At 56.7% G+C, this 25,603-nt stretch overlaps 1 protein-coding gene across 2 annotated transcripts; it reads right to left on the bottom strand.

Annotated features, from left to right (window-relative positions):
* Positions 1–11,935: 11,935 nt before the first annotated feature.
* GFI1B (growth factor independent 1B transcriptional repressor) lies at positions 11,936–25,114 on the bottom strand. 2 transcript variants are annotated; one of them, XM_070799520.1, is made up of 7 exons: positions 24,359–25,114; positions 16,775–16,894; positions 16,161–16,301; positions 15,493–15,764; positions 14,796–14,933; positions 13,718–13,976; positions 11,936–12,832 (listed from the first exon to the last, which is right to left on the bottom strand). In XM_070799520.1, the coding sequence occupies exons 2-7, from the start codon at positions 16,872–16,874 to the stop codon at positions 12,654–12,656; spliced, it is 1,089 nt and encodes a 362-aa protein (XP_070655621.1). In that variant the 5' UTR covers positions 16,875–16,894; positions 24,359–25,114; the 3' UTR covers positions 11,936–12,653. The 2 variants fall into 2 exon arrangements, with proteins under 2 accessions (XP_070655621.1, XP_019825318.2); XM_019969759.2 differs by having other exon boundaries at positions 11,937–12,832; positions 13,718–13,883.
* Positions 25,115–25,603: the final 489 nt, after the last annotated feature.

Here is a 25,603-nt window from a genome sequence, read left to right as displayed (position 1 = left end):
ATGCAAGGGACACAGTGTTTGATCCCTGGTTGGGGACCTAAGATCACACTTGCCATGGAGCAACTAAATCCGCACCCCACAGCTAAGCCAGCCCACCACAACTCAAGAAGCCGTGTGCCCCAACGGAGGTCCCGCGTGTAGCGACTGAGACCCGACACAGCAAATCAATCGAGAAATATTTTTATTTTTATTTATTTTTTTTTTTTGAGAAATATTTTTAAAACTATACAGCACATTGGCCACGTTCATCACATTTGTGTGTACGGTTCAGGGGTGTTAATTCCGTTCACATTATTGTGCCACCATCCGCTCCTAGAGTTCTTCTCATCCTGTAATATGGCACCTCCGTCTCCATCAAACCCGGCCTCCCCTTCCCTCCCCGCCGGCCCCTGGCCCCCACTGCTCGCCGGTCTCTCTGTGACCAGGCCAGGCCTCTCTAGAAGTGAGAGCGCACGGCGCTTGTCCTTTTGTGTCTGGCTCATTTCACAGGGTCCTCATCTCTGCTGCCTCGGGAGTCGGACTCTCCTTCCGTTTTCAGGCTGCCAAGTACTCCACGGTGTGGACGGACCATGTTCTGTTTCTCCCCCATCTCTCGGCGGACACTCGGATCGCTTCCCCTTTGGGCTGCTGTGGCCCTGCTGCCACTTCTTGCGTCTGGTTCGTCACCTTGGGCCAAACACACCCCCGTGAGCTGTTGGTATTTTGCAACGTGCAGCGCGTGGGGTGGTCGACCCCATCTTGACCAGCTCTCTCACTTGCGCAGCCTGGGAAACGGAGGCCCCGGAGGAAGGCAAGGACTTCCTTGAAGTCACAGCAGAGGCTTGACGAGCTCCAGGTCGGCTCGGAGGATTAAAATAGGCGGAAGGCCTTTGCACCCAAGCTTGTGCCTGGAGCCTCCTCTTGTACCTATTTCTGTCTGGCCAGCCTCTCTCTTTCAGAGAAATGAGCTCAGAAAGCTGCCCCAGGTGGAGAAGGAGAGGCAGCCAGATAGTCGGACCCCTGACTTTGTGTGCCAAGGACCTGGTGGGTGTTTGTCCCCAAACCACCCCTTTTCTAACCAGACGCTGACTCCCCCAGCCTCGGAGACTGGAGTGGCTCATGCCTGGCGGGTGCACCTTCATGCCCTGCCATGGGTTTTGGGACTGCTCTCATTTTACCGATGGGCCCAGAGTGGAGAAATGACTTGTCTAGGATGGCAGAGCCCCGCCCCAGCCCTAACCTAAACCCATCATCAGTTGGCCAACCCCCCGCCAGAGCAGGAAGCCTGTGGTCTTAGCAGCCCCTGCCTTCTCCCACATTCCAGAGATGGAGTCGGGTACCCGGGGAGTCAGTGGTGGGGGGGCTCCAATTTGGCCCAACTCTGACCTGGAAGCCTGGACACCCCCTGGCGAGGTCTCCCAGGCTGCCCTAGCCCTGCCCAGAGGAGGTGCCCAGCCCTCCAGTGGCCCCCGCTGCTCCCTGCAGCTGGGCGCCTCCAGAGGACGGGCATCCTCACTTCCCCACTCAGCCAGCCCTGCACTGAGAGGGTTGCAGGCCGAGCTGCAGAGGGGTGCTCGCAGCGGAGGGCATCTGTGGGCACGCCCCCGGTGCACTTTCTGCACTGGCCTCCGCCCTCTCTTTCTGTCTGGCAGGGGCGGGGGGCAGGGCTGGCAACACCAGCTCCTCTGCTACTGTGGCCGGGTGCTTCCTCTTTGCCCAGCTCACCACCCGAGGGCATGCACCGCCCGGTGACTTCCCCCGGGCCAGGCCTCCGCACCCCACACCTGCAGCAGGCAGCCTCCTCCACTGCTTTAGAAGGTTTATCTGCCAGAGGGGCTTTGAGGGCGGAGTGGGACCCTTATCTCCCTGCCAGGGGCCTGCCCTACAGTTGGGGCTTTGTAATCTGACATTGTGATTTTTTTTTTTTACACCCTTGTTTTTCCCCCCAGGGAGGGAAGATTTGCTGAATCATCCGGGGGAGGTGGTTGGAGGGGGCCTGGGCCAAGGCAGCTGGAGGGCAGTGATAAGTCTGAGGCTGGGCTGAGGGGCGCTGGGGAGCTGGGCAGGGAGGAAACCCCGACCTGCGACGGTTTCCAGCTAAGATTGTTGGCTTCTGCAGAGCTGCCCTGGGGATGCTTGTTCAGGTTAGGTGGCCTGAACCTTCCTCCCAGAGGAGGGCCGGCCACAGGCGGGACTGGCCGGCTGGGCCCGTGATGGCCGGCAATGGCAAGCCGGGGTGAACATGACTGGGTGCCCAGCACTCAGGATGGCTTCTGTGAGCCCTCGAGCTCATCCTTGTCCTACACTTTGGCTACTGTGGCCCCAACGGGGCGCTGGCTGGCCCCCAGCAGATTGGGGATGGGGCTGGGACAGGTGGAAGCCTTAGGTCTCCCCAGGGCCTTTGCACCTACTGTTCCTAGGCTTGGAGCCACCCTCTCTGCTTCGGACAGATCAAATTCATCTCAGATGGCCATTTCCTGTGGGAAGACTTCTCTGCCCCAGCGTGGGTCTGGTGGCCTCTCAGCCTCCCAGAGTCCACTAAGTGCCCCCTCTTCTGGATCTTGCCCCATCAGGGCCCAGATTGTTGAACAGAGCCTTAGGGTTCTTTCTTGGAAAACTCTGAGAGGAGTTGCCGTCCACTGGGAGTAAAACTCTGGGGACTGAAAATAGGAAAGAGTCCCCACAGGGGTTGGGCTGGGCCCTGGGCTCCTCTCTGCTGCAGAGTGGACCCCTGGCGGAGGGAGGAGGACCACCCTAAGCCGTGCCTGCCTTCCCAGAGCCTCTGTCTTCTCACTCTCCCTACAGGGTGGCCTGACCTCCAGGAGCGGGTCCCCCAGCCTCTGCAGGGGCTGCGGGTATAGTGAAGATTGACATTCTACCAGCTTTGCAGGACTAGGTGTGGGTCACGTAGACTGGGTCGTGCCCGAGGCCCAGGGCAGAGGCTGGGCTGGACATGCCAGAGGCTTCCCCGGAACTCTCTCTGCCCCCCTGATTTCTGATCCCCCCTCAGAGGCCGGTGGGCAACCGCAGCCCCGGGGAAGAAGGCTGATTGACGCCCCTGAGTCAGTGGCCACATCCCCTGCTGCTCCCAAAAGGGGCTTCTGGGGCAGGAAGAGCGGCCGCGGTGGTCGCTTCTCTCCCTTCCTGCTGCCCAACTGAGCCCAGAGATAAGTCCTCGCTGGGCTGAGGGAGCTTGGGGGGACCAGGCCTCCCCCAGAAATCATGTCAGGGTTCCTCGCATGGAGGAAGGACCTGAAGACCACGATAACCCCTTTATTTTTAAGAGATCCGGGAGGAAGTCCCAAGTCACCCTTTGCAGAAATAGCTCTGAGCTTCAGCCTGGCGTCTGTGGTTCCAGCTGTCAGCGGGGACTGCCCGTGAGTGTGGCCCGGGTCAGTGCAGCCCACGGTGGCCCGGAGGGCCTGGGGCCCAGGGATCCAGCCCCGGGCCTGTGCTCCAAGCTCAGAGCCATTGGCAAAGGTAATAACCACACCTCCATGTACTTCTGCGTAAGGTGGCTCAGTCGGTCAAGAAATCGCCTGCAGTGCAGGAGACCTGGGTTCAAACCCCGGGTCGGGAAGATCCCCTGGAGAAGGGAATGGCTATCCACTCCAGTATTCTTGCCTGGAGAATCCCATGGACAGAGGAGCCTGGCGGACTACAGTCCATGGGGTCACAAAGAGTTGGACACGACTGAGTGACTGCCACACTCAATGTGGGGAGTGGGCAGAGGTTCTGAGACAGGGTATTGCCAGGTATAGCAGACAAGCTGCAAAAATGTGTCGGGCACCCCCTTCTGTCTTCCCTGCTTTCAAACCCTGCTCCATATGCACTGAAGGCCCGTGAATGTGCAAACCCTGGGGTCTCTCCCCAACAGCTGTCACCTGAACCCTCCCTTCAAGAGTCCACGAGGGGGTGGCAGGGGAGGATACAGTGCAGTGTGGGATTAAGAGGTACACACTCCTTACATAAAATACATAGACAAGAAGGACCTACTGTGTAGCACAGGGAGCTATGTTCAGTATCTTGTACTAATCTATAATAGAAAAGAATCTGAAAAAATATATGTGCACATATATATATATACACACATATATATATATTGAATCACTTTGCTGTATACCTGAAAACACAATATGGTCAAATCAGCTATACTTCAGTAAAAAAGAGAGAGAAGGGTAGATCTTTAAAGTTCTCATCAGGCCCTGCTGGTGGCTCAGTGGTAAAGAATCCACCTGCTCAATGCAGGAGGCACGTGTGAGATCGCCAGTCAGGGAAGATCCCACATGCCATGGGGCAACTTAGCCCGTGCGCCACAGCTACTGAGCCTGTGTTCTAGAGTCCAGGAGCTGCAGCCACAGAAGCCCTCAAGCCCTCAAGCCCTAGAGCCGGTGCTCTGCGATAGAGAAGCCACCGCAATGAGAAGCCCGAGCTCCACAACTAGAGGGAAACCTGCCCAGCAAGGGAGACCCAGCCCAGCAAAATATGAAACTGTTTAAAAAGCAGTTCTCATCAGAAGAAAAACGTTTTGAACTGTGTGCTGGTGGATATTCACTTATCGTGGTGATGGTTTCACGACACAAACATCAGATAATCACGCACTACTCGTAAAACCGATGGAATGCGATCTGTCGACTCTATCTCAATATTAATTAGTTAAAATGCAAAACACTGCCGAAAAAACAGTCGATGAAAGGAAGTCTTGGGACTGGAGGGTGCAGGCTGAATGGAGATTTCTGAAGACCATGGGGGTCATGGTCTGGATGAGAGAAACTGAGGTCCAGAGGGAAGTGTCTGTAAATCCGTCCTGCCAGGAAGGGGCCAGAGTGACATCCCAGGCTCTGACCCCCACCCTGCACCACCCCCCCGTCTGGGCTGTCTCCTTCCCACCTCTCACGCAGCAGGTTCCCCATGCCGATATCCTGCCCCCCTTTCTGTATTTCTTTGGGCTTTCTCTGTTTCTCTTCTTGGGACACCCCCCTCGGTGCCATAAGCATGGACACTCTGGCTGCTCCCGCTGCCCATCCTCACTGCCCAGAAGTAAGCCCGGCTCATGGAAGCTGCTCTGTAAATAAGAGTTGATGAATGAGTGCTTTCCACCCCACTGGGTGGCCTTGGGGCCTCGGGAAGGCCCTGGGCCCAGGGGTCCTCCGGGGCTCTAGGGGACCCGGTTGTCTACGTGGCAGATAGCGGCAGGCCTGGCCTCCGTTTGCGCCCCGGGCTGGACAGAGGCGCGGTGCTCTTGGGCTCGAGGGCCCAGCTGGGGGCTCCTGGGGCCCTTGCACTCTCTTCTTCTAAAAGCAAACATATCACCTTTCTCCCCCCCAGGTGCCCCAACACCCCCACATTGTTACGATAGACGTCATGGAAAAGGCAGGAAACGTCTAGAAAGGGAATTATAAAACTCACTAAGATGCCACCCACTCCCACCCCCCCAGGAAAACCCTGCAGATGTTGGGGTCTGTCCGCCCGCTGACCACCATGGCCAAGGTCGGGGGCCTGCCCCGCGTGGCTCTGAGCCTGGGACCAGCACCCCGGCCTCTGGAGCGGCTGGGCCTGTGGAGTGCGAGCAGGGGTGGGCGTCCGGCCTCAGCCTCTCGTCCCTTCTCCTTCTGCTTCCCGGGTCCTCATCCTCCGAATCCTTGTCGACACTCACTCTGAGACTCCGTTTCCTCGTTTGTAAGGTGGGGATGACTCCCTGAAGGGTGACTCCCAAGACAGTGACATTTACGGGAGTGGTCCCTAAGGTGAACTGAGCCTGACCTTCACCTTGAGACCACAGGGGCGGTGTGGAGAGGTGCCCTCCTGCCCCCTCTTCTAGGGCATGGAAACTTCCCGAAAAAGGGATTTTTCTCTTTTTTTAAATTTTATTTATTTTTGGCTGTGCTGGGTCTTCATTGCTGCGCATGGCCAATCTCTAGCTGGGGAGAGTAGGGGCTACTTTCTAGCTGAGATGCTCGGGCTTCTCACTGCAGTGGCTTGTTCTGTGGCAGAGCACGAGGTCGAGGGCGTGCAGACTCCAGCAGCTGCGGCGTGCGGGCTCAGTATTTGGGCTCCCGCGCTCCGGAGCGCAGGCTCGGGAGTAGCGGCTCATGGGCTTAGCTGCTCTGTTGCACGTGCCATCTTCCTGCATCAGGGGTTGAACCTGTATCTCCTGTCCCGGTAGGCAGACTCTTTACTGCTGAGCCACCAAGGGAAGCCCGGGCCACTTTTTCTTTAAGCCTTGGAGAAGGGCAGAGCGGCAGCAAGCCTGTTCTGGGGCCTGGAAGGCTGGGCCCTGGGAGAAGCCGGAGCCCCCGGCCCGCACCTCCGTGGGGCCCCTTCCCAGCTGCTCATGCGGCCGCGATGTCAGGGCCCCAGGGGCCTCTGAGACCTCTTGTCCCTGGCTCTTCTCATCTGGGTGAAGTGGTTGGAAGGCTCGCTCCCTCCCTCTTTCTCTCTCTCTGCTTCTCCCTCTCTCCCGCTCTCTGGGACACCAGGCCCCCTGATAACACTGGGAAGGCGCTATCGCCCTGGGAGCATCCTCCCGCCAAAGCCCGCGGGCCTGCTCCACACCAACGGTTAGCAGCCGGCACCGTTTGATAAACTTTATCAGGCCAAACCTGAGCACGGCCGCTCAGCACAGCCCCTGTCTCAGATTTCCCTCCTCCTGCCTTCCTGCAGCCCCCTACCCACGCCGCTGGAACCTGGGGCCCTGCCCGTCTCCTGGCTGGGGACCAATTCCAGCCGGACCCCTGGCAGATGGGAGCGGGCAGCCCTGCACCCGGCTAGGAGGGAGATCTGGGGGTCCAGGGTCCAGCCCACCGTCCCCAAGCCAGGGGCTCCTCCATTAGGGGTCCCACCCAGCCTGCCACAAAGGAGCCAGGGGCCCTGACAGGGGGCACATCCTCGGCTTCTCTGGGACCTCCTGGGTGCTGGCTGCTAAGCTGAGGGTTAGGACTGGACGCAGCGTCTGCTAGGAGGCGGCTCTCAGGGTTGGGAGTTGGGGACAAGCCGGCCAGCACAGGTGAAGGAGAAAGGACCCGGCCCCGTGGAGCCGTGGAGGGCCAGCAGCTTGGAGGGAGGAGTGGACAGGCAACCTGAAGGCAGGGAAATGATGTTTGAGCAGAAGGAGTCTTTTTGTAACGCCATCGATAATGTTATCATGCAAGCCCATGATGGAAAAATACAACATACACGCTGAAAGAGGAGAAGAAAATTTGCAGCCCCCCTTGATGCAGGCCCTCTTGATACACTGCTCTTTATCCTTGCAAACTTCCTTCCGTGTGTAATTAACAAAATGGAATCATATGGTGAATACTGATTTTAAACCACTTTTTCACTTAAGATATCATGAACAGCTTCCTACGTTGATGCGTTTATTCTGCAAAATCTATTTTCTGTTCAGTTTTTTTTTTTTTAGTAAAAACACACACACACACACACAAATCCGAGTTTCTTTTATAGATAGCATTGAGGGTGAAGTCAACCCTCCTTCCCCGGCCCCAGAAACAACCGCTATCAATGGCTGGATGTGCCTTCCTCGGATTTGTTTCTCTGAGCACCCACAAACGTACGTTGTGCTGTTTTTAAAGAGTCAGCACGCGATTGTGAAGCAAGCGTGTTTCACTCCACGTCAGCACCCAGGCCCCTTCCGGGTCAGTCCTTGTAAAGCACGCTGGCTCTTCGTGATGGCTACTCGGATGGCCACTGTCTGAGTGTGCTACTGGCCACTTAGCCAGTCTCTCCTGGGAGGTTAGGATGGTTTCAGTGTGTTTTGCTTTCCATTTCCAGCTGGCTTCAGAAGATGACCTGGTAGCTAACCTGTGGTCCCTTCGTGACACTTTCTCTTTCGTGTGAATTCCTGGGAGTAGAATTGAGGGCCTGGGGTGAGCACGTGTTGGGAAATCTATGCACTTGTGGGACTTCCCTGGGGGCCCAGTGGTTAAGGCTGTGCTTCCAATGCAGGGGCTGCAGTTTGATCCCTGGTTGGAAAACTAAGATCCCACATGCTGTGCAGACAGAAAAAGAAAAAAAGAAAAATCTGTGCACTTGAACTGGGTTTCCAGGGTTCGGGGAGGGAACACTGTTGGCCAAGAGGGTAGAAAATGGCCTCGGGAATTCCCTAAAGGCCTCTTGGGAAATAACACGGAAGACCTGGCTTCCTGTACAGAATCCCAGGGAAGTGGGATGGCGCGGCCGTGATGGTCCCGTGTGTCCCCTCTCCATCCTGGGGGCCTTCCCCGCCTGACTGGGGGCAGCAGGAGAGACCCAAGACCCAGAGGAATCTTCCCAAGGCACCATTGACTGCTTTGGACCAGGGGGAGGACCCCGAGACATGTGGGAACTGAGCTTCAGAAAGATAATCTGTCTTGGATGCTCGGTGTGGTCTGGGGAGCCGGTCGGAGTGGGGAGGTCCCTTCCTAACAGGCTGGGGTCAGCTCAGCCACTGTGCAAATGCCTGGACGGACTGCCCTTGGGAGGTGCGTTTCCATGCTGACCACTGATTTCCATGGAGGGCCGCCTGGCCTCTCCCAGCATGTCCCTCAGGAGCTGGCAGGGACCTGGGGGTGTCACCTGAAGCTGCCACCACTGGTGGGACATTGCATCTGAAAACTGATTCAAATGTTGCATTCTGCTTCCTGATGTGACCAGTTCATTTTAATATTAAAATACTGGTTTTGCTATGTACCGCGGAGTAAATAGATCCTCCAAGTTGAGTTACGGATCCCACATCTGACTTGTTCCATCCACACCCTTCCAGTCCCCAGCAGCTGGGTCGGTGCCACAGTCGGGCAAGCCCTCATCTCCCACACAACCTCAGAGGCCGCCACTGACTCCATGTTTTCTGTAAGCAGGGTCCCCTGGCGTTGTGCAATCAGTCTCTGTTCTGGTAGGAAGGCCCTAGACCAGAGGGTCAGAAAACCTGGATTCTGTGTGACGTCATAATTAATAGGCCTTGTGTGGGGGGCCATCAACTCTGCCCCCGGGCCCTTTCCCTCAAGCAGGAAAGGGAAGCCCCAGGCAGTCTTCTGGGGGCTGGATGGGGCTTCACACACGGGGACTCCACGCTGGGCGTCTCAGATGAGGGGGAGTGGTAGTGGGCTGGGATGCAGAGAACAAGCAACTGGACTCCCTCCAATCACAGCAGCTGGAGGACCCACTGCACCCACGTGGTTGGGCCCCCCAACCCCAGCATGCTGAGTGAAGCCCTGCCATCCCAAAGGCTGAGATGCTCCCACGGGCTGGAGCACGGCTTGCTGGCTTGTGGGCAGATGCTGACCTGAAGGCCTTCTCCAGGGCTGTGGCTTCGCGGGGGTAGCCCATCCTCCCTGGGACTGCCCTGGGGTTCCCGCGGCTGGGTGAGGGGTGGGCGCCGGGAAGGGGCGGCAGGGTGGCTCTGCCCTCCCCCGCCCCACCCACACCCTGCAGACTCTTCCCAGGAAGCAGTACCTGCCCGCGCACTGACCTCCTGTCTCTGCAGTGTGTGTGGAAGTGCTCTGAGGTGACCCTGCTCCAAGGCTGCAGCCCCCACCCCCCCACCACCCTGTTGTGGGCACTGGGTGGAGGGGTCAGTGAGCGCAATCCCATTCTCCCAACCTCAGCAGAGGAAGAAAGACGCCTTGTCTTTCTTGAAGAAAGAGCTCCTCTTCCTAGCCCCGCCCTGCTGCAGAAGTGGCTGAAATCCTGATATTAGAGTGGTTTTGTTTAGCAAACAAGGAGCATGCAAAGTAGCTCCCCCTTGTGTGTGTGTATGTGTGTGTGTGTGTGTGTGCCCATCCTCTGGGAGGTGCAGGCTCACTCCAGGTGAGCCTGACTCTGCTGTGTGGCTTTGGGCAAGTTTTCTTCCCTCTCTGGGCCACAGAGTCCCCATGGATGGGAGGAGAGGCTGGAGCAGGGGTCTCCAAGGGCTCCAGCGGCTCCAGTGGATCGGCTGCCAGAGGCTGTCAGACTTCAAGAGCAAGACCTGCAGGCCAAGTATCTGAAAGCCTGCCGAGGAGACCAGACCACCTTCGTATGCAAATCCCAAGCCTCCACCCCACCCTCCACACACCTGACAGGCTTGTGCAGGGGAATTCTTGCTAAAGTAAACAGGAAGGGCCTCTACAATGAAGTACGCCAAGGGGTCCTGCCCAGCCAAACCCAGAGCCTGGGAGCCCAGGGATTTACCATTCCCCAGGGGCCTCAGAAACCTCTAGACTCACCGTGGAGGACAGCAAACAGATGTCATTGGGAAGAAAGGCAAACAGAGACTCAAAGAAGACGTGGATCCAATGACCCCAGCTCTGCACTTACCCTCTGGGTGACCTTGGGCAAGATGAGTGACCTCTCTGACCCTCATTTACACCCTCTCTGTAACGTGGGATAGCGACACCTCCTTTGCCGAGGGCCATGTGGGTCAGAGACAATGTCAGGCAACCTTGGGCCCAGCTTGGCATCCGGAAGTGACTCATTCAGAAGTGTTCATCGCACTGGGCCAGGCACTGGCTTGGTGCTGAAAGCCAGAGCCCAGAGGGAATTCCTTCTAGCAGAGAGGAAGCTTACCCACAGATAACTACTAGTCCAGGTTCGGTGTGTTCTGAGCTGTAAGCAAGGAGCCCAAGGAGCTCAGTGTGTAGCAGCAGGAGAACTCTGGCTGGAATGACCAAGGCAGGCTTCCTGGAGGAGGCAGCACTTGAGCAGGCCTCGTAGGACAGCCTGGACTTCAAGAGGGCATGTTCATGCCCTGGCAGCACTTCCCATGTGCTGGGCCCTGCTCACTGCTGTACAGGCATGGCCTCAGGGGATCCTCTGACAGCCCACAGGGAGGACGCTACATTCATCATTTTACAAAGGAAAATCTCACGGCTAGTGGGGGGCCACACCAGGCTTAATGTAATCATATCTGCTAAGTCTCTTCTGCTGTATGAGATAACAGCCACAAGTTTCAAGGATGAGTCGTGATATTGTTTTGGGGGGCCATTCTTCTTCTTTTAAACTTATTTTAAAAAATTAATTTATTTATGGGCTACGTGGGGTCTCCCTTGCCGTGTGCAGCTTTTCTCCAGTTGTGGAGCAGGGACTCCTCATTGCAGTGGCTTCTCTTGTTGCAGAGCACCAACTCTAGGGCACACAGGTTTCTATATTTGCAGCACGCCGGCTGAGTTGCTCCAAAACATGTATGAGATCTTCCCTGCCCAGGGATTGAACCTGGGTCTCCTGCATTGGCAGGCAGATTCTTTACCAGTGGGCCGCCAGGGAAGACCCCGGGGGCCTTTATTCTGCCTACCATGGTGATTCCATTAAGGACCTTGCTATGGGAAGGGTCTCCCGGGTGATCCAGGTGGGGCCCAACATGATCACAAGGGTCCTTACGAGAGAGAAGCCAGCAGGTCAAAAGCAGAGGAAGGAGGTCACCTTTCTCTGGAGGTGACCAGATGCAGTCTGGAGATGGAGGAGGAGACCATGAGCTGAGGGATACAGGCAGCCTCTAGATGCTAGAAAAAAAGAGACAACAGAGCGTCCCTCAAAGTTTCCAGAAGGAACCAGCTTACTGACACCTTGACTTCTAGCCCCATGAGACGTGCTTTGGATTTCTGACCTCCACATCTGTAAGAGACTGCCTTTGTGTTTTTGTTTTAATTTTTTGGCCATGCTGTGATCCCTGGGTTGGGAAGATCCCCTGGAGGAGAACATGGCAACCCCCTCCAGTATTGGAGACTCCTCATGGACAGAGGATCACAAAGAGTCAGACACGACTGAGTGACTAAGCACCACACAGCGCGTGGCATGCAGAATCCTAGCTCCCAGACCAGGGATTGAACCTGCACCCTTTGCATTGGAAGCGTGGAGTCTTAACCCCTGAACCACCAGGGAAGTCCCCTTGGTGTCATTGGAAGCCACCAAGTTGGCGGTGACTTGTCACAGCACTCACAGGACACTGAGAGCGCCCCCAGCTGCACCCACCTGGCTCCTGCCTGCCGTCTTGCCACAGGGGTCTCTCGTGGCTCTGCCCAGCACTTACCAGTTTGGTCTCTCAACGTGTCTGTGAGCGACTACAGAGCTTTCTCTGCTTTTCAAGACTGCACCATCCCTCCCCAAAGCCTCAAGCACTAGCTCATACCCCGTAGGCACTGAACAAATGCTGGTCAAATGTACGTAAAGGGGTGTCTTTATTTACAGCTGTTGAGAGGAGCAGGCTTCTGACAGCAGTAACTGCTGGTTTCCCCGTGGCTGCAGTGCCCATCAGAAGTGGGGATCAGCTGGCACATTGGCTGAAGCAGAGGGGTGCTAGGCCTCCCACTGAGGTGAGAGATGGCTCTGACCATCTGTGGTGGCCAGGAGGAGGCCTGCTGAAAGCCAAGCTGACCCGATCCCTGGGGGCAGCAAATAGGGGAGGATTTCTCTGGGCCCGCCTGGGGCTACTCTGGCCTCCTGGGCTCTGACAGGGGCGGCACTGAGCTCCTGGGCCTGCAGACAGCATCGGCTTGGAAAAGACCAGCTGCCACACTTTGCGGCAGGGGAAATGTCAGTCCAGAGAGGGAAAGTGACTTGCTCGAGCTCACACAGCGATTTGAGTCTGGAAACAAGTTTGATGAGTCCTGTCCAGGGCTGCCTCCAGGAGACTGGGGATCTGGGTGTGTGAGCCTGGCCTCTCTCCAGGTGGCACGGTCTCGGGGCCGGCAGGCCGGCGGGGAGCCGGGCTCGGGGCAGCCTCACTTGAGGTTGTGCTGGCTCTCACGGTGCCGTCGCAGGTCCACTTTGCGCTGGAAGCCCTTGGCGCACAGCTCACAGCTGAAAGGTTTGAAGCCTGTGTGCTTCCGGCTGTGGGTGATGAGGTTGGAGCTCTGGCTGAAGGCCTTCCCACACACCTGGCACTTGTGTGGCTTCTCACCTGCGGGGCAGCAGAGATAGGGTCAGGATCGCCCGGGCCAGGTGCCCTGCATTTGTTCTCTGGGACTTTATTATGTTTAATCTCACATTTGCTTTTGAAAATTATTAGAAAAGGGCGGCAAGAAAAAGTCTGACCACCCACCCCTTCCAGGGAATTGTATTCCAGTTTTAGGGGTAGGGACCGGGTCCACTTTGTTTATCAATGGAGCCCAGCACCTGGCCTGGGGCTCTGCACAAAAGAGGCACTGGCTAACAGCTGAGGAATGAATGACTGGGGGAATGGATGAATGGAGATGTGAATGAACGGATGGCTGGAGGGGTGAATGGATGATAGAAGGAATGGATGACCGGCTCTGGGAGGAATGAATGAGTGGAGGAACGAATGCATGGTGGGAGGGATGAATGAATGATAGGATGGGAAATAGAGCGAATGTGGAAGTGAACTGGGGAATGAATGGATGACAATGGGGAAAGGATGAGGGGAGGAATGAATGAATGAGTATCTGGGGGGATGAATGAATGACAAATGGGGAATGAATGAGTGGAGGAAGGAATGATGGCGGCAGGAGGAATTCGCCTGCCGCTCTCTCTTCTACCCGTGGGTCACAGTGCTGACACTTTGCTCTCTCCTTCCGGTATTTTTTCTGTGCATTTTCTTTCCTTTAAGCAGCACAGCGTCCAGCCCTCCTGTCGGAGGGGAGCAGCCTTCCCTGTCAGCCTGACACCTGTCCGCCCTTCTGCCAGCCAGGTCCTAAGGCCTGGACCTTCGAACAGTGATCGGCGGGGATGCTCAGAGGTTCGGCCTAGGCCCTGGGGGTCGCTTGGAGGGGCTGGGGGGCCCCGGGCGGGTGAGGGGCCGTGGGGCAGAGCGGAGCCCAGGCCTCACCGGTGTGGATATAGGTGTGCTTCTTCATGTCAGACTTCTGGTGGAAGCGCTTGCCGCAGAACTGGCAGGGGTAGGGCCTCGTGTCCGAGTGGATGAGCAGGTGTGTGGACAGGGTGGACGAGCGCTTGAAGGCCTTGCCGCACATCCGGCACTCGAAGCTGCGCTCCTGCCGGAGGAAACGAGGCCCCGGGGGGTCAGGTGGGGCCTCGCGGCCCGGGGCTGCCAAGCTGGGCGCAGGACTGGACCCGGCCGGGATCCCCTGAGGAACAGGACACTCCGTTGGGGTGGCCTCGAGGAGCAAGACGCAGGGGCCCCCCCATTCCTGCCCCTCCCAGGAGTGGCCGAGGCCTGGCGGCCTGGCGTGTCCTGCTGGGGAATCCTCCCTTGTGGTTTGCTTAAGAGTCTGAATTCTGGGGGCCCCGACTCTGGCTTCTGCCTCTTACTCGCCACATGACCTCAGGCAAGTCATTTAACCTCCCTGAGACTCAGTTTCCTCATCTGTACATTGGACTAGTGAGTAGTGACCTCAAAGGGTCATTGGGAGGATGGGAGGTCGAGAACTGAGCCGGCAGCTGGCGTGACTGTGGATGTGATCACAAAGGGACGCTCTCACCATCCTGGCCTGTTTCTCCACCTGCACTTTCAGATCTACCCAGGTGTTAGCCCTCAGGTCAGTTTCAGGCGCTTTCCCTGGAATGGGATTCTGAAGAAGGGATCTTGGCATCAGGCAGGGCTAAATGGATGAGATGAGCATTTAAATCTGACTCCCGGATTCTAAGAGTCAAGGGCCTCAAAGGTGAGAAATCTGCCCTGAGCGCCCAGAAGGCGGGGTCGTTCCTCAGTGTCCCAGACACCCACCTGAAATCCCACCCAAGCCCCTAGCCTCTTCCAGTTGTACGCAGGGCCAGCCTGGTCCATCAGGGACTGTTAAGGGCAGGTGATGGGTACCCAGATCAAGGAGGCAGATGATAAGGGGTCCCAATCTGTCACTCTCAGAGGCATGGAGAGAGACCCACCCCGAGCGCCCTAGGATTCCTGGGGAGAGCACCGGGGCTCGGGTACTCGGCCAGCTGCCCACCTGGGAGTGGACGTGTGTGTGCTGTTCCAGGCTCACGGAGTGGCCGAAGGTTTTCCCGCAGACGTTGCAGGCGAAGGGCCGGGTCCCGCTGTGGGAGCGGCGGGCGTGCACTTCCAGCCCATGGGGGGTGGAGAACACCTGCGGGTTGGGGCAGAGGGTGAGGCCCGGGGGCTGCGGAGGGGAGAGGGTGCCCAGCTCGGCCATAGGTGGACATACAGAGGAGGGAGCAATCCTGTGAGCACTGGATTGCTGACTGCCGGCATGTGCTGTGCGTCCTGGGAAGGTCTCTTTGCCTGTCTGTGTCTGGCTTTCCTGGCTATAGAATGGCGTGGGAGGCGGGGTCTGGAAGGCCCCTTCTGGCCCTGTCTGGAGGCTGAATTGCCTGGTGGTTAAGAAGCGGGAGTTGGGCAGAGCCAGGTGGGAATGGTGATTCTGATATCTACTTGCTGTGTGTTCTGGGCAAGTGACTCAACCTTTCTGAACTTGAGCCTTTCATCCACCTCCTGGAGTTCATGCACGTCGAGTGCTTAGCACAGGGCCTAACACACGGTCAGGGCTCAGAGTGATGACGAAGACGAACACTGTGAATTCTTGATCCCCAGAGGACCCGAGTCACAGCACAGGGGGTGCCCAGCTATGGACACTCGTGGCTGCCAGGGTGCTGGGGAGGGGGTGCGAGCGGGGCCCAGCCGCCCACCTTGCTGCATTTGATGCAGTGGTACGCGTCCATCCCCGGGGAATAGTGGAGGCTGAAGTCCAAAGGTGGCTCGGTGCTGGGCACCAGAGGGCTGCCATACAGGCTGACGGAGCGCTCCAGGAAGGCAGACTGCATGGTGGAGGGGGCCTGCCGGTAGCTGTGGCCGTAGGAGGAAGCCAGGGTGTCCCAGGAGAAGCTGGGCTTGTAGAACGGGGGTGAGTCAGAGGAGGGCGAGTCCCCATCCTGGGGTCGGGACGTCACAGCAGGTCCTTCTGTGGAGGGTGGGATGCTCGTCTAGTGGTGATGCTAAGAACAGGGTGCCCGCTCCCCGCCACCCTCCACCATGACCCCATGCAGAGGCTTTGGTGTGCAGCCCAAATTATTTACTGCTGGTGCTCACTGTGACTCCTTGAATTTTCAGTCTAGAAACGCATCCCAACCCCTGCAGAGCACCCACCTCGCCCACTGTGTGGGCCTGCCCACCACACAGGAGTTCTCATCTGGGAATAAGCTCGCTGTCCTGGAGGGATCCAAGCAGAAGCCAGAGAGCCCGGACTGTCGACCCTTCCTGACTCCACAGCTCCAAGGGACCTTGCTTCCTCAAGCCTGTCCACCCTCTAAGTCCCCTTGCGCCCGCTGGGGAGAGGCGGGGGCCCTGGGCTGGGCACCTGGGCCGGAGGCCAGCCGGGTCATCGAGCTCTGCTCCAGCTCCAGCTGCGGCTCCCGTTTGAGGTCCGTCCAGTCCAGGCGCTGGTTTGGGAACAGGGAGCTGAGGACGGGGCTGATGCTCGGTACCTGGTCCCTGGCCACTGTGGGGGAGACAAGACAGTCAGACTTTAGCTCTGCTTAGAGGTTTGGTAAGAGTAGTGGGGTGGGGGGACACCAGAGAGACCCACTGTGGCTGCTCCTGGAGACTCACACACAGGGGCTTCTACCCAGGATGCTGGGAGCAGGGCGGAGACCAGGAGGAGCCCTCCCACCCCCTGGAGAGCTCCATTTTTCCAAGCACCCAACTTCAGCTCTGGATCAGCCCTCCGATCACAAATCACATGTCAGCTGCTGAGGACCAGATCCAATCAGGATGCGGTCATCACTCCCTCTGGGTGAGAAGAGATGGTGCAGCCATCCATTCATTCATTCATTCAACCAGCATTTACTGAGCTCCTCCTGATTCCAGACTTGGAAGAGCGGCTACTTCCGGATGGGATGTTCCTGCCTCCCCCTCTCACGGGGCAGGGAGGCCAGCGGGTGCGGCCTCGGACCAGCCTGGGCTCTGACTCACCAGGGCCAAGGGCCGGCGGCCAGAGCAGCTCATCCTCCCGGGCTCGGGGCTGGTGGTAGGTGTGAGCCTTCTTGCTCTTCACCAGGAAGGAGCGTGGCATTGTCAGTGGGTGCCCCACACCTACCAGGAGAGAGGGTAAGAAGGGTTAGGGGGGACAAGAGGAAAATGCTCCTTTACGTTTCAGGGCCTCCTCCTAAAATCAGAACCTGTTGACTTGGGTTGGATGAGTGTGCCTGCGTGTTCAGTCACTAAATCGTGTCCGACTCTTTGCAACCCCGTGGTCGCCCCTCAGGATCCTCTGTCCATGGGATTTCCCAGGCAAGAATATGGGAGTGCATTTCCACTTCCTCCTCCAGTGGATCTTCCCAACCCAGGGATTGAACCCGTGTCTCCTTCATTGGCAGGCGGGCTCTTTACCTCTGAGACAGCAGGGAAGACTCTTAAAGGGGCTTGAACAGTGTCCCCTTAAAGTTCGTGTCCACCCGGAACCTGTGACTGTGACCTTGCTTGAAGATAGGGTCTTTGTAGATGCAATCAAGTGAAGCTGAGGTCACACTGGGTTCGGTGAAACCCTAGATTCAATATGATTCGTGTCCTTCTAAAAAGAAGGAAATTTGGACACATGACCCAGACACGCACAGGAAGAAGGCCGCGTGAAGACGGAGGCAGAGGTTGGAGGGATGAAACCCCAAGCCAAGGATGACTGGCCACCACCAGAAGCTAGGAGGTCTGAAACAGACCATTCCTCAGAACATCCAGAAGGAGCTGATTTTGCCGACATTGACTTTGGATTTCTAGACCCCAGAACCCTGAAATAATCCACTCCTGTGTGTTAAGCCACCTGGTTTGTGAGTTTTGCTTTAATATTTATTTGTATTGATTTAGTTACTTCCCTGGTAGCTCAGATAGTAGAGCATCTGCCTATAATGTGGGAGACCTGGGTTCGATCCCTGGGTCAGGAAGATCCCCTGGAGAAGGCAATGGCAACCCACTCCAGTACTCTTGCCTGGAAAATCCCATGGATGGAGGAGGGTGGTGGGCTGCAGTCCATGGGGTCACAAACAGTCGGACACGACTGAGCGATGTGACTTCACGTCAGTTGGCTGCACCAGGCCTCAGCTGCAGCTTGCGGGATCTTTGATATTCAGTTGTGGCATTCCGGACCCAGTTCCCTGACCAGGGATCGAACCCAGGCCCCCTGAACTGGTAGTGCTGAGTCTCAGTCACTGAACCACCGGGGAAGTTCTGGTGCTTCGTTACGGCAGCTACAAAGCCTAACGCCCCTCACTGCTCTCTGGCTGGGAAACCAGTACACTCCCTTCTAGAAGATCCCAAACCAGATTGCTCCTGCCGCATATCGAGTTGCGCTAGGAAGAGAGAATGAAGGCCAGGGGTACCTCCGTTTGTGACCCACTGTGGACCCTGCGCCCAGAAAACTGCTTCCACATCCCACTGGGGTCTGCATTCAGAGACTGTGGAAACTTGCTTTCTGAGCTCGGGTTTGGGAGTCAGATGCTCGTAGGCTAGAATCTCATAACCCATAACCTCTCTGGACCTGTTATCTTTTCTGTAAGGTGGGGCCTCCGGGTTCCCGGCGAGCCCACTGTATGCACTCAATGCCTATCAGAGGGGAGCCTGGCAGGTGGGCTGCAACGGGGGAGGCCACATCAATTGCAAAACCCGCACGATCATGTGAGTCGAGAGCTGATGCCGCCCTTGTCCACCGCCCAGCCCAGAGCCTGCTCCCCAGGGAAGGAGGGGCCTTTTCTCTCTCCCTGTGGGTGGAGGGGATGGTTGGAGTTGTGTGCGGGGTTCAAGGCCCAACGCTGGAGGCCTGAGGTCATTTTGTGCACACAGAGGAAGAAGTCAGTGTCCACCAAGTCCGGGGACTGAGCACTGGGCAGCCCAGGCCCAGCACTCAGCCCGTGGGTCAGTGGCCGGGGCAGGGGCAGAGCCAGGCTAGCCTGACTGTCCGGTCTTCCTGGCTTCGGGTGCAGAGGCCTCTGGGGCACAGAGCAGCTCCGGCCCCTGCCCCCCACGTGTTTCACCTCCCAGATCCCAGCCATGAGGGTCTCCTGAAGGCTCCCGGAAGACAGAGCATCATCATGTGGTCTTCCATCTGCCCCACCCCCAGGCCCGCGTGGGCAGAAGTTGGGAGGCATTATTCAGTCACTGCTGGTCTGACAGCGGCTCTGCTTGGGCCTGGAGGAGGAGTCACGCTGGGCAAGGCTGCGGGCGTGATAGGGCCAAGCGCGGGAAAAAGAGCGCGGGAAACAGCTCGCGGGGAGCTCCAAACAGCAGCAAGGCTCTGGGCGATAAGGCCGTGGTCCGGGTGGGGGGCTGGGAGCCGGCAGATTAGAGGGTGCTTGGAGCCCTGCCTGGGGAGTCGTCCCCATCACCCCTTCCCCAAGGGGACGATCCAGAGCAGGCACCAACCGTGCCCAGCCCACCTACCCCTCTGGGAGCAGCAGGAGTCTGGGCCTTGGCCGGTCCGCCCTAGGGGCCAGGCTCAGGCCCAGCCCCACCTTAATGGAAGCCTCAGTGTCCAGATCTGCTGAATGGGGACCACAAACCAACCTCCTGGGGCTGCTGGGCTGAAAAAGGACCGTTAATTATTCCAAGCGTGTAAGGGGCCCGGAGTAGTGCCTGGGGGGCCTTGGCCCGCGGAGCAGAGGCTTGGTGGGGGCGGGCACCACGTGGTCCTGGCGGGTCAGGTGGCATCCCCCGTGCCTGGGCTGAAGCCAGCAGGCATGGTTGGGCGTGAGCCCTGATTGGGAGCCAGACATGCGCCAAGCCCCTCCCCTCTGGGCCCTGAAATGAGGGGGTGGGACCTGAAGGCCTCCGGGGTCCTGTCCAGCTGTCAGATTTTGACCTCAAAGGCAGGGCCGGCCTGCCGTCTTCCCCAGGCTGTGGGGCAGCCGCGGCCGCCTTATCTTCCAGCGACAGTCTTCTTCCTCCTGCCTCCCTGTCTCCCTCCACTCAGGGCTCCCCACACCCCCTCTTCCTTCCCCCTTCTAACTCTTGGCTTCGGGAGCACCCCCCTCCCTGCCCCCAGAGGAGGCCAGACACCTCTACACTCTGGGGGCAGGCTGGAGGGGCTGGTTCCCCTCGCCTTTTGTTCTGGGGGGAGCCTCCAAGACCGTGTCTTTCAATCAAAAGATGATTTAAAAAAAAAACAAACATAGCATTTTATTAGTCGATCAACTAGAACCAGAGATGCTGTTAGAGCCGCTGAGCTAGAATACAGGGGCCTACTTCTTGCAGCCTCACTCCCATAAGCCTGGCCTGTGAGCTGAGTAGCTATGACCCCATTTTACAGAGAAAGAGTTGAGGCTTAGAGACTGGCTCAGGGTCCCAGAGCAAGGTGCAGCTGGACTCGAGGTCCACCTCCCAGGCCTCCATGCTCTTGGCCATCAGACCACAGGGTGGTCACTGTTTCAGGACAGAGGGAACTGAGCTGACAAGCCAAGGAGGAAACCCAGACAGCGTGGGGTCATCGACTCTGACCCCCACCAGGCAAGGGAGGCACTGATCATTGTCGCGGGTCACAGGGGGCCACCCAAGGCTGACAGAGCCACGTGGCTGGTCCAGGGCCTCGCAGCAGGGCCGGGCCCATTGTTCCTGCCCTGCAGGGCTTGGACTCCTGGCCCCGAGCTCTGCTGGACTGAAGATGGCCTGCCTGGAGCAGGGAGGGGAAGGCTCCCTGGAGGGGCAAGAGTGGGGATAGGGGGGAGTCAAATTCTCTATCTTTGGTCTTTTTAGGAACCCAGCCGGGCCACCTAGGTTCATGAGGAGTCTGGGGTGGAGAGGCTGGCAAGAGAACAGACTTCTTTTAGGAAGCTTCCAGGACCACTTGGGCTCAACCAGAGGAGACCCTCGAGGTCAGCTGATGGGAATTCAGGTGGTAACACAAGGGCACTTCTGGGATTTGGGGGCACTTAAAGGGAGCAAGGGGGTCCCCGTTTCTGGGGTTCCCCGGATGGAGGAAGGCTTCTCGAGGCCTACTCTAGCGGTACCCCACTGCCCACCGCCTCCCCCGCCCTCCCTAGAACATTCTCTCCGCTAAGCCCGGCACAGTGACATTGGCACAGCCAAGCCCACAGCTGAGCCATCAAGCTCTCCGTGGGGCCAAATGCACCCAGAGAACTTCCTTCTGGCCTCTGTGAGCTGAGTTTAAAAAAAAAAAAAAACAGGAACCAATCACCTATACTATAGTTAATTAACAACCACACCGTTTTGATTCACACGAACCTGTTCTGAGAAAGAACTAAGAGCAGAGATTGTGAAAGAAGACCAAGATTTCTTCATAAAGCAGAGGCCTTGATGGTATCGGGGCCTCCGGAAAGAGCCTCGTTGTTAATATCTCTTCAGAAAGCCCCAGTCCTGATAGAGGGTCCCCCCCCGCCCTGGCCCCAAGTCAGAATCTCGGCCAGTGCTTCTGAAGGGGGGCAGCCCTGCACCCCGACTTCCACATGGAGCCAGAGCAGCTGGCCTGGGGTTTCCACCCAAGGCACCTCCTGTGCGGCCGAATCCAATCGGGTTCTGTGACCTTGAACTTGACCCCGTCTGCCGCCAACCTGGGGCTTGGTTTTCCTATCTCTCAAAAGGACGGTTGGACTAAGAGATTTCTAAACTTCCCTTTCGCTCTAAAATCCCATGCTGGGGTTCGTTGTCTCTGAGCGCGGGTCTGACCCACCTTGACTGAGAAACTCATCACTCGGGTTCCCTTTTTGGGAGGGTTGAGAAAGCCTCCGTTGTTTCTCAGCGTCTGCTAGGAGGGACCCCTGGACTTCCTTTATGTCTGAAGACATGACTCAAGGGGAAACAAAAAAACAAACAAACAAACAAACAAGCCACTCGTTCCATGTACGAGGCAGGGGGCGTGAGTCCTGGTCCCTCTCGGGGCCCCAGCAGAGAGTGGTCATTAGTTCTACGGGAAATTTGGAAGGATCTCAAAAGCCTCTTTGTAAGTTCAGAGAATGTAATGTCAAAAAGGATCCCTGGTGTTCCAGTAGCTAAGACTAAGAGCTCCCAATGCAGGAGGCCCGGGTTTGATCCCTGGTCGGGGAACTAGATCCCACATGCTGCAACCCAACACAGCCAAATTAAAGAAAAAAAAAAAAAAAAGAATGGATGAATCCACCTCTGGGTATATACCCCGAAGAATTGCAAGCAGGGATTTGAACAGATATCTGTACCCCCATGTTCATAGCAGCGTTATTTACAATAGCCAAAAAAGGCGGAAACAACCCAGATGCCCGTTCATGGATGAATGGATAAACGAAATGCAGTCTAGACATAGAAAGGGAGTATTATTCAGTCTCCAAAAGAAAGGGGATACTGACCTATGCTACAGCATAGATGAACAATGAGGTCATCATACTACTTGAAATTAAGTCAGACACAGAAAGACAAATGCTGTGTGATTCTACTTATGTGAGTTACTTAGAGTAGTCCAGTTCAGAGACAGAAAGTAGCAGGGTGGGGGCAGAGGCTGGGGGGAGGGAAAAACGGGGAGTACCTGTGCAGTGGGTAAGAGTTTCGGTTTTTTGCAAGATGCAAAACGTTCTGTAAGTGGCCAGTGGTGGCCAGTGGTGGCCGTGGCACCACAAGGTGAATGCACCGAACGCCGCTGAGCCGGCCAGTCCAAAGATGGCTCAAACGGCCAGCTTCACGTTACGTGTCATTTACCTCAATAAAAACCAAAGGGACTGAGCAAAACATTTCCCCAGCACCTCTACATGAGAGACTAAGCAGCTCCATGGATTTGAATTCCTTGAAACAAAGGAACAAAAACCCCTTTAAGACTGAGGAGGGGTCAAGTTTTCTCTTGTTTCTGAAAAGGGTTGAGAGGTTGTGTCACAGTGAAGCATCACATATGATCAGGCTGGTTTTCCCGGGTTGGGGAGGGGGGCTGGCGATCTGACTCCTAAGACTCTCCAGTTGAACCCCCTACCCCACCCCACTGTCCTGACAGCCTGAAGGGAATGCTCTGCCCTGGTTTTGAGTGGCTCCATCAGTCAAACCTAACCAGGTAGAGCTCTCTGGTGGTCCCCAAGAACTTTCTACTGAGAAACTGATATTCTGACCCCTAAAACTTTTTTTTTAATTTTGGCTGCTTAACTTGCCAGATCTTAGATCCCCAACCAGGGATGTGATCGAACCCGTGCCCCCTGTAATGGAAGCATGGAGTGCTAAGCACTGGACCTCCAGGGAACCCCCTCTGCCCACCAAATCTGAGTTGGAAGAAACCTCACACGTCTTATGCAAAGAATCCTTTCCAAACCACCTCTGAGGACCAGAAACTTGCCCCTTCACTAAGACTGAAATCTTTTTTTTTAATGAAATTTTATTGGAGTATAGTTGCTTTGGGGGGCGATGGGAGCCATGCTGCAGAGCATGTGAGATCTTGGTTCCCCGACCAGGGATTGAACCAGTGTGCCCACGCACTGAAGACTGGAGTTTAACCACTGCTGGGGAAGTCCCTGAAATCTTCTACCCATTGTTCACTAAGAAACGTGTAGGGGGTGAGCCCACGTGGGCAGGTGCAACTCGCCTGGCTTCCAGGTTAATTCGTGCACCCGTCCCCACCACGGTATCTCATGAACACCGTGGACGTTCTTCCCAGAAAAATGTACACAGGCATATATCCGCAGTGATTCTGTGCACTGCCCCCCTTAACAAGCCCCAGTTTAGAGCGAGTGCCTCTCCCCATGCAGATTCTGTCTTGGCTTTTCCATCAAAATTAGGTAGAAGAGGCTGAGGCACCATCTCTCCCCGTGTCTTGTTCCTGGAGGCAGGGTGGTGGTGGGGTGGTACAGTGGAGATGGCAGCCTCCCCCTCCCCTGAGGGGCTCTGATGAAAAGAGCCTCCCTCTCCAAGTGAACCCTCTCCCGGGATCTTTGCTGAAAGTTGCCTGGGACTCTGGGTGCTGAAGCTTTGCTGAAAGTTGCCTGGGACTCTGGATGCTGAAGCTAGGACTCCATTCAGAGTCCTCAATCCCACACTCTCTCATTTCACAGCCAAGAAAGGCTCAGAGTGTCCTGGGGACAGACCCAGTCCGAGCCCACAGGTGGTGGACAGCGCGGGGCACCTCCACGTGTGACTCGCCTCGCCTGTCCGGGTCCCTGGGAGAGCTGAGGTGTGGGTATGACACTGTGCAGGCAGGTGACCTCTGTCAGCCTAAAATCAAATCTTCAAAGGGTGTTCATGGGACTTCCCTGGTGGTCCAGCAGTTAAGACGCCGAGCTTCCGCTGGTTCGGGTTCGGGTTCTATCCCTGGTCGGGGAAACTTAGGGCCAAACCAGCAAACAACAACAAAAACATCCCCGGTGTTCACGCACAGTTGGAGGAAGGTAATTCCTACCAGGTGCGCGGGCTGGAAGCATCTCAGCTAAGACTGCTTCCTTGCCATCTCTTCTCCTCTGGGCTCAAGAGCTGAAAGCCACATTCCACAAAAGAGATTTTTTCCAGCCCACCTTAGTCTTCCGAGGACTGCCAAAGGGACTAGGTAACCTATTTGGAAACAATCTAAGTGAGATACGCAAATTTCAAAAGGAGAGGCAGGGGCTTCTCCGCACTCACCTGTCCAGAGCCGGTCTGCGGGAAGAACCTGGCTGCGTCTCTCGGCGTATCAGCACCACCGGGTCAATTCGTGACTCTCGGCACAAATAGATACTTCTCCTTTTTTTTTTTTTCCCCACCCTCTGTGTGTGTGTGTGTGTTTTCCTCTTCTGTTCCCCTCCCTGATTTTCAATCTGATTATTTGTGTCAAAATCTGGCGGCGAGGGAACAGCCAATGGAGACAGCGCCAGAGTGTGGAGCTCTATTTGCTTATCAAAGCTCTCCAGGACTCCCCATTCTCTTCCCTAACCCTTCACTCCGGGAGCTGCACTCTCTCTACGGAAATTTTTAACAACTTGTGGATTTTAACAGTGATGGCTAAATCCTTAAAGTTTTAAAAAGTGAAGTTGAAATACAACATTTACTTAAAAACCTGATCTTGAGTAGAGAACTCATTGAGTTAGTCTCTTTCTTTCCTTCTTTCTTTCGCTTTCTTCCCCTTTTTACTTCTTCTCTTTCTTCTCCTTCCTTTCCATCCTTCCTTCCTTTCTTTCTTCTCCTTCCCTTCCTCTGTCCCTCTGTGGACTCAGCTTCCCCAGCGCTCTCCTAGGAAGCCCCTGGCTGGCGCTGCTGCAGACTGCTTTTAGAGGGGCCCCCTCTTGTCCTCGCAGAAGTCGCCGTAAAGAAAAAAAAAAGTCAAAATTCACGCTTCCCCAGCCTTGACCCTAGATTGAGTGAGGAGCAGCGGGCGTGGTACTGAGCGTGGGCGCTTCCCGCATCGCTGGGACCCTCAGCCGCCGGGCGCACCGGGCGGGCTGCGCTCCGGTCCCAGGGCCCGCGTGTGCTGCCACCTGGTGGCCGAGGCGGGCACGGGCGGGGCTGGCCTCCAGGGGTCCCGGCCCCCGCGGGAAGGCTGGGAGGGCCTGTGGGGGAAATTCCAGCCCCTTTGGCACAGACGTTCCTTTAAACTTCCCGCGGGGAGACATGGGTTCGATCCCTGGGTCGGGAAGATGCCCTGGAGAAGGAAATGGCAACCCACTCCAGCACTCTGGCCTGGAGAATCCCATGGACGGAGGAGCCTGGTGGGCTACAGTCCATGGGGTCGCAAAGAGTCAGACACGACTGAGCGACTTCACTGGCACAGGGGCCCACCCCGACCCCCCTGACCTCCTTCCTCCTCCTCGGCCCCTCAAGCCTCCTCCTCCTCCTCCGGCTTACGGGATGGCTGGTTTGTTTCAGGAGGTTTTGCATACGGGGAGAACTCAC

This window comes from Bos indicus, chromosome 11 (assembly GCF_029378745.1).
Source record: "Bos indicus isolate NIAB-ARS_2022 breed Sahiwal x Tharparkar chromosome 11, NIAB-ARS_B.indTharparkar_mat_pri_1.0, whole genome shotgun sequence".
In the NCBI taxonomy this organism is placed as follows: domain Eukaryota; kingdom Metazoa; phylum Chordata; class Mammalia; order Artiodactyla; family Bovidae; genus Bos; species Bos indicus.
The sequence above is the reverse complement of the archived record's forward strand: the minus strand, read 5'-3'. Positions and strand labels throughout refer to the sequence as shown.

Excerpts from the sequence above, each read along its gene's own strand:
- GFI1B (XM_070799520.1), bottom strand. The coding sequence starts at position 16,874 with ATGCCACGCTCCTTCCTGGTGAAGAGCAAGAAGGCTCACACCTACCAC. Across the intron at positions 13,977-14,795 it reads ACACACACGTCCACTCCCAG|GGGATCCCGGCCGGGTCCAG; the intron begins GTGGGCAGCTGG and ends CCTGTTCCTCAG. Across the intron at positions 12,833-13,717 it reads GCACACCTATATCCACACCG|GTGAGAAGCCACACAAGTGC; the intron begins GTGAGGCCTGGG and ends GCTGCCCCGCAG.